The sequence below is a fragment of the Pyrus communis genome, chromosome 7 (genome assembly GCF_041283825.1).
Source record: "Pyrus communis isolate YQ-2024b chromosome 7, ASM4128382v1, whole genome shotgun sequence".
In the NCBI taxonomy this organism is placed as follows: Eukaryota; Viridiplantae; Streptophyta; class Magnoliopsida; order Rosales; family Rosaceae; genus Pyrus; species Pyrus communis.
The window spans coordinates 30,603,398-30,611,200 of record NC_142571.1 but is presented as its reverse complement, the minus strand read 5'-3'; the positions used below and the strand labels follow the sequence as shown (position 1 = coordinate 30,611,200).

General features: G+C 40.1%; 1 protein-coding gene and 1 pseudogene across 2 annotated transcripts; both read left to right on the top strand.

The window, feature by feature from the left end:
* The first annotated feature begins 664 nt into the window (after positions 1 to 664).
* LOC137735051 (NAC domain-containing protein 91) lies at positions 665 to 4,255 on the top strand. The gene is made up of 6 exons (XM_068474412.2): positions 665 to 1,151; positions 1,877 to 2,154; positions 2,552 to 3,109; positions 3,252 to 3,342; positions 3,447 to 3,676; positions 3,757 to 4,255. The coding sequence occupies exons 1-6, from the start codon at positions 986 to 988 to the stop codon at positions 4,057 to 4,059; spliced, it is 1,626 nt and encodes a 541-aa protein (XP_068330513.2). The 5' UTR covers positions 665 to 985; the 3' UTR covers positions 4,060 to 4,255.
* Positions 4,256 to 4,360: 105 nt separating this feature from the next.
* Positions 4,361 to 7,026, top strand: LOC148696055 (IAA-amino acid hydrolase ILR1-like 3; annotated as a pseudogene). The gene is made up of 5 exons (XR_015964305.1): positions 4,361 to 4,944; positions 5,059 to 5,184; positions 5,676 to 5,990; positions 6,210 to 6,338; positions 6,520 to 7,026. The product of XR_015964305.1 is annotated as an IAA-amino acid hydrolase ILR1-like 3 (transcript).
* The last annotated feature ends 777 nt before the right edge of the window (positions 7,027 to 7,803 follow it).

Here is a 7,803-nt window from a genome sequence, read left to right as displayed (position 1 = left end):
ATAAATAGCCAAATAAATCGTCCAAAACGATAATCAAATACTATACCATATTAGGGAACGCGTTATACCGAAAAATAATTCACTTTCTCAAATTGTAATTCCCACACATTGTAGAAGAAATCATGTATACTCTTTTCCTTAACGATAAAGTTTCATCACACTATCACTTCACAAATCTTTCGACATTGCCTATGTTCATCGAGTCCCCATCAGTCTTTTGCTCCTTTCTCAGGCCACCACGTTCATTTTCTTTTTAGCTTTATCAGTTTTTTTGGTACATGAAAACAATTAAATTGTTAAATACAAAAATAAATATATGAAAAATTAGGGTAAAGTTCCTAGCAATTTGTCAATTTCGTACAATATTGAAACAAGCGGGACCAGCCTTCCGGCCGAGCGCACTCGCTTACGTGTCCGTACCTCATTGGCTTGCATGCACAATCCGCCCGCAAGACCTTCGTCGCGACGCTTTATAAATTCTCCCTTATACCCCTACTATTACTCAAAATCACTCTTCTACCTGAACGCGCTCTCTTCTAGCACAAGGCGTTCCATACGGACAGTGGCAGTGTTGAAAATTTGAGGCATTAAAATACCCCTGTTAATTTTCTCGGACGCGGTCTGTACGTGGAATTTAAAGCGGGCCGGAAGACTTGGCAGATGTATATATAAACTGTGTGTGTCTCTCTCTTCTCCCTCAGTAGTGCCTCTCACAACCTTCTTCGTTGCTTTCTCTCTGCTGAAAGAGAAAAAAAGCTAGAGAGAGAAAGAAGGTCCACACCTGATTTCAGAACACCAAAATCTCCATTTCGAATTCGAGAATCTATCCGATTCCTAGTGTTTTCTTTTGAGTTTCTTGGAAAAAGTTTTGGGTTCTTGAGAAAAGCCAGGTTTTTTTTTAGTTTTTCCTCACTCTCTCTGTCTCTCTGTTCCTCTGTTTCTCTGTTTCTCTCTCTTGAGTTGCGGTTGAGTGGTGGTGGCGGACATGGAGGTGCTGTCTATGAATAGTCTGCCGCTGGGGTTCAGATTTCGGCCGACGGATGCGGAGTTGATCGATTATTATTTGAGGTCGAAAATCAATGGCAATCACAGACAAGTCGCTGTTATCCGTGAGATTGATGTTTGCAAATGGGAGCCCTGGGATTTGCCTGGTATTAAACTTTTCTTTCTCCATCTCTTAGTTTTCACATTTTTCTGATAATTTTTTTGTGGGGTTTGATTGCATGTAGTGGAAAATGGTTAAACTTTGCTTGTGATTAATTGCTTATATCAAGTGGCGGAGCCAGAAATTTACAAAAAAGGTTAAAAAAATAGCTGTCTAGAATCGATCATACTTTCATTTATACTTGTCCGCGACGTGTTCTTAAATCCTTTAGTGTGTTATTTAGTTGTTAAATTCACTATTTAGTTTCCATTGGGTTGTAATTAAGCTGGGATTTTGTTGGATTACTGGAACTTTGGGAAAGTTATGAACTTTTGGTAGCAGCAAGTACTTGATTTTCTCACTAATTATCTAAATTGAAGGTCTTCAATTTTTGGGGTTTTCTCTGCTCAATGTTTAGCTTAGTTATGCTGCAGATTTATCAGTGACTTTTTAACAATTATGTCCTTTTATCTGTTGGGGGTTTTGACTGGATGTAGTAAAGATGCTTACACTTGCTTATGATTATCGGCTTTTCGTAAAAGCAATCGATTAATATATTATTGAGTTGTAAATTGTAATTAGGCCGGGAATTTGATGAATTGTTGTAACTAGGGAAAATTATGAACTTTTGGTAATTGGTAGCAACAACTTGATTTTCTCACCGATTACATATTTTTCGGGTTTTCAGTTTTGTATATTTTTGCTCAATGTTATGTTTATGCTGTGCTGCAGATTTATCGGTGATACAGACAACTGATCCGGAGTGGTTCTTCTTCTGTCCACAGGACAGAAAGTACCCGAATGGGCACAGGTTGAACAGGGCTACAATTAAAGGGTATTGGAAGGCCACTGGAAAAGATCGTCAAATCAAGTCGGACAAAATCTTGATTGGAATGAAAAAGACACTGGTCTTCCATACCGGGCGTGCTCCTAAGGGTAAGAGGAGTAATTGGGTTATGCACGAGTATCGTGCGACACAGAAGGAGCTTGATGGCACAAATCCTGGCCAGGTTGGTTTTCTGTTCAACCTTAATGATGTTTAGTTGATTCTATGATCACATTTGGACACTGAAGTCTTGAAAATTGATAGTTTGTGCAATCAGTTTAAGTGTAATTTGTATAATTTAGTCAAAATCTATTACTTAGTCGGGTTTTAGTTTTAGTGAGATATCTTATGATGTTTAAATATGATTCAAAACACGTCCATTTCGTGATTTAGACAATAGACAGTAGGATCTGATTAACCGGTTTGAGGAAAACGGATGGTTTGGATGTCATATTGTAACTGATAGAACAAAGATGCTCAGTTCTCCGTAACACATATGCTCACATCACTGACCGGGAATTTCAAATGACTGAACTTTCAATTACTAATCAGACGTTATGGTCCGTGTTTTGATTATGCAGAGTTCCTTTGTCCTTTGTCGCCTGTTTAAAAAACAAGATGAGACTATCGAAGATTCAAATTTCGATGAAGCTGAACCTACTGTTTCATCCTCCATCGCTGTTGTATCGTCTCCTCAAGACGTGCAGTCTCATCTTGCACCGGTTCCAACATCACCATCATTTGAAAGGCCAGATGAAAAGCCTCTTACCAAAGTCGAATGCACCTTTGCTGATAGTGGTAATGCGATGGGATCAGACACTTTACCACCTCTACCAACTATTGAGTTCCCTAGCAACAGCTGTGATGGTTATGATGCAGAAGGTCAACTGAATATGCCACTGGGGGAGTTGGACATGTTTTATGATCCCCCGCAAGAGCCACTTTTTTCCCCTTTGCACTCACAGATGCACGCGGAGCTTGGTTACTATGGCAGGAATGACTTCAGCAATGATCATCAGGGGGTGACGTTTCCACATGGAACCAATGAGCAAGACGCGTATGTATCCGAGTTCTTGAGCTCAATTCTAAACAGTTCAGGGGAGCAGATTGATGTCGATGCAAGCGCAGCTGAAGTACAGGTGAGTGGAAGATTTCATGTTACTTTTTAAGTTTTGCCTCCCAACTTGCAATTGTGCATATCTGCAGCATTTTGTGCCATGTATGTGCTTTGAAAAGATTGTCTCTAGAAAAATAATTTTTTGCTGATCTCATTTCATACAGTTTTTGAAAGAACTTCAAAATGATGTTCAGCCTGAGGAGAATATTGTCAGAAATGATCCGTCACTGTTGATGTCGATTCCAGAAGATTATGGTAAGTCTTTTCTGGTATTAACATTGATGAGTGTAAGAGAATTGTGGATGGTGTGCTAGATGAATGTTAGTAATGGAATGCTTCTCCATTTGGTTTTGCTGCAGGCCAATCCTCAAGGTCTGAGGTAACGAGCAATCATTTGAATGCAATTATCAATCGCGATGCTGGAACTGGAATCAAGCTCAGGGCTCGCCAAACACAAAATCCAACTAGTGCAGAGAGCTTTGTGACACAAGGTGATGCGAAAAGAAGAATAAGGCTTGCGACTAAAGTTCAGCGACTCCAATGCAGCAGTAGACCAGAAGACAACGAACTAAAACCAATAGCTCTGGAGGTGAGAAGTTTGTGAAGCACAAATAATGTCAAAGTCTGATGAGATTTGAGGGTTGGTAATGAGTTTAACGCTGTTTGCAGGAGATAAGCAATAACGAAAAGAAACCTATTGGTGCTGTTGATACTGATGTTATTAGTGCTGACATTGATCTGCCAGAAAAAGGAACCGTGCCCACAAGACCCAACTTCACTGCGGATGGCAGCATTGTTACCAGCAAAAGGCTGCTTTCTGTGTTGTTGAAGGCCGTCTCTCCTGCCGGTCATTCTATGTGGTCCTTAGCCTTTCTGTTTATAGGAGTTGTGGTTGCATTCTTGTTCATAATCTTGCTAGCTCATGGGGATTTCATTAGTTTTGAAGCCGCCAGAAGACCTTTCGCAGCCTAGCGTACCGCCTAAGCCCTACATTTTAAGGGTTTGTTTAATTTTATGAGTCTAAACACAGGATAGATTTGTTAGGTTCAGAGTCCTCATGTGATTATATACAGCAGCTAACAATTTTTGAGGGATTCCATAACTAAACTATGAATTTTTAGTTGAGCTGCACTTATTTATCCGAAATTGTTCTGTATTTCTGTTTAAACTTATCCCCTTCATGCAATTAACATGTAATTCACCGGAAAAACTAACCTACAAGAGAATATTACTACGACGTATACAACCATGCACAATCATAATTCACGAGAAAACTAACCTACAACGGAATGTTACCATGCATAGTCATGCTCTTTAACTTCACCAATCACGAGGGGTGGTAGATTTTAACTTGCTCGTGTGACCGTTTCTATTTGTTTGGGATATTGCCACAATTGTGTTGTTACAGTCGCCACACTTCATGAGTGAATATCCAATTCTACCCCTCTGGCCGCTGCTACTGTCGTTTTTCTTCTCCCCAATTCCGGTCAGACAAACAGAGACGGAGATGGGTTCTTGGTCGATCGCCAATTTTCTCCTCGTTTTACTACTCTTACCCACTTCTCTTTCTCTTTGTACCCTCCATGGAGCTCCTGATCAAACCCACTACCCAAAAGAGCTTCTGAGCGCAGCTCAGCAAGATAAAAACTGGTTATTATCCGTAAGAAGGCAAATCCATGAAAACCCAGAACTCAAATTCCAGGAGTACAACACCAGCGCTCTTCTGCGCAGAGAGCTCGACCGGCTCGGATCCCTTACGAACACCCGATTGCCCAAACCGGAATTGTTGCGGAAATCGGCTCCGGTTCGAGCCCTGTTGTTGCTCTTCGAGCCGACGTGGACTCTCTCCCGTTGCAAGTATTATCCGTAAACTTGTTGTTTTGTTGTTTGGATTCTGAGGAAGATGTCTTAATTTTTTGTGGATTTTAAGGTTTAGCTTTTGGTGGTTTTTGTGGTGGTGGTGACGTGTAGGAGCTTGTTGAGTGGGAGCACAAGTGTAAGGTTGATGGGAAAATGCACGGCTGTAGATATGATGCTCACACCACCATGTTTCTTGGTGCTGCTAAGTTGCTTAATCAACGAAAAGATTAACTCAAGGTCAGTTTTACGTTTTAGCAGATGCGGGTTAGGTCAGTTGAAAATTACACTATTCCTGCCATTTTTTTGCAAAAGTTCGAATCCTCTTCCCGTAGACAGTTTTAGAATACAAAAAATGCTCAGTTGCGTTTTATGTTGTGCAACAAAGTACATGTGCATTTTGAGGTTCTCAGTTAGAGTTTGAACTTTTCTATTGAGAGCATAACTTTTTAAATACGGGTTATGTTGGTTGGCTAGGGCAGTGTTATCGCCTTTTTATACAAATTCGAATCTTTATTCCGGTAAACATGGTAGTTTAGAATATATATCGTCTTATCGAAAAAATTCAGTTACATTTTATGTTGTGCAGCAAAGTAAATGTGAGTTTGAGATTCTGAGTTAAAGTTCCAATCTTTCTATTGAGACCATAACTTTCAACAATGAAAAATTGCAATAGTTGATAGAATGAGAGAATTTTGCCTAACTTTTATTTTGTTCGTATGGTGCTGAAGGGAACTGTGAGACTTCTTTTTCAACCTGGTGAGGAGGGAGGCGCTGGCGCCTCTGAAATGATAAATGGAGGTGCTTTTGGTGAAGCTGAAGCGATATATGGGATGCACGTTGATTTTACAATACTCACAGGAACTGTAGTGTCGGTTGCAGGGCCACACTTAGCTGCTGTTTCCATGTTTGAAGCCAAAATAGTCGGGAAAGGCGGGCATGCTGCAAAACCTCATAGCTCTGCTGATCTGGTACTTGCTGCCTCATTTGCAATTTTGGCGTTGCAACAGCTCATCTCAAGAGAAACTGATCCCCTCCATAGCCATGTACGTGCCTTTAAAAGATGAGAATTCTTTTCTGGTGATATTTTAGCTTTGATTTCATTCCAATTTCCGTTGTTTGTCAAATTGATCCCTTCACTGTTTTATCATTCCGGGAAGCTTTAAGAGTGTTTTAGGTATGAGAGTACTATGCGTACAGAAGGAACAATAACATAAATAGTTCCGCATCAGCATAATTCTAACAGCTAGTTTTCTGTGCTGAAGGTCCTATCTGTTACTTATGTTAGAGGTCGGACTGCATCGAATGTAGTTCCATCGTAGGTTGAATTTGGAGGCACTTTAAGGAGTCTTACAACTGAAGGCTTGTACCGACTCAGGAGGCAATTGAAAGAGGTGAACGACATTTGTTGTTCTTTAACCTCATTCCATTAGACAGTTAGACTTAGCACAAACAATTCTGGATGTTTCCTTCATCACTCATCAGTAACTAGGTAGAATATCAACTATCTTGTTGTGAAAGAACAAAGAAATAAACGAGCGAAGCATTCGGTTCATAAACTGAGATTTCTTGCAGGTTGTTGAAGGACAGGCAGCCGTGCATAGATGTAACGCATATGTTGACACAAAAGATGAAGAATACCCACCATTGCCTGCTGTTGTCAACGATGAAAGCTTGCATATGCAGGCACAGAGGGTCGGAAAACTTTTGCTTGGTCATGTGAATGTGAAGTTGTGCCGTAAAGTGATGGCAGGTGAAGACTCTGCCTTCTATCAGCAGTTGATTCCTGGAATCATGCTTAGCATTGGAATTAGAAATGAGGAAGCGGGTTCGGTTCACTCTCCGCACTCCCCTTCTTTCTTGATGAGGATGTCCTTCCAGTTGGGGCAGCATCACACGCTGCCTTGGCGGAGAGTTATTTGGACGAGCACCAGCATTCTGCACACGTTGAAATTTGAGAGCGATTGGAGAAACCTTGATGGTTGCATACTGCTAGCCTTGTTATGGTGAAATTTCAGAAGTACCCTTTGTGTAATGATACAGTTGTTTATAAATAACATAGAAGAAGTAGATTTTGTGTAATATGAATCTGCAAAATCCTAAACCCAATCTTTGAGCCCATGCAAACTCCCAAAGTATACCCGAAAACAGTTACCATGGAAGGATCCATGATTATAAGTTTCTGTGGTCAGAGGATCCATAATTATGTGTTTGTATTTTGAATCATGGTGGTGTTCGGTTTAATCTAGTTTGCTGACTCTTAGGTCTTTTGTGGAAGAAGTTTTTCAGTGCATTCGGAATATGGGACGGGACATCACATGTTATTATATAATTGGAGGAAATTTTTTTTTTTCAAGTGGCACTCTAATTAAATAATGACATGTGGTGTTCTATTCCATGTTCCAAAAACATTGAAAAATCTCTCCTTTTGTGGATGGTTGTAGAGAGAAGAGACTGCATTTTGTACACTAAGACCCCGTTTGGCAGCTTAGACTGTACTAACTATTTCAATCGGATAGGATAAATAGTCATCGGATAGTACTGATTAAATTAGTCAGACGTTTAGTGTAATATTGAACTAATGACTGTATAATTTATATTGTGTTTGGTTTAACATTGGATAAAACAATTGATGATTCAAGAAAATAGGGGGGAAAAAAAACAAATTGTTACTAGTATAGTGAATTTCATCTTTGGATCTGCTCTCCAGACCTTCCTGCAGCCAAACCAACACACGAACCCAGTATGAATGATATTATGAATTCACCAAAAAGCCAAGAAGTTGGAAAAATCTCCTAACCCATTTCTTCAACTGGGTTTGAATTTGCAACATACCCAACTTAGGGTGCACAAGCAAAA

What these genes read in the sequence shown, in the direction of transcription:
- LOC137735051 (XM_068474412.2), top strand. Translation starts at nt 986, where the DNA reads ATGGAGGTGCTGTCTATGAATAGTCTGCCGCTGGGGTTCAGATTTCGG. An exon ending in CAAGCGCAGCTGAAGTACAG is followed by an intron (nt 3,110 to 3,251) that starts GTGAGTGGAAGA and finishes CATTTCATACAG; the next exon opens with TTTTTGAAAGAACTTCAAAA. An exon ending in GTCGATTCCAGAAGATTATG is followed by an intron (nt 3,343 to 3,446) that starts GTAAGTCTTTTC and finishes GTTTTGCTGCAG; the next exon opens with GCCAATCCTCAAGGTCTGAG.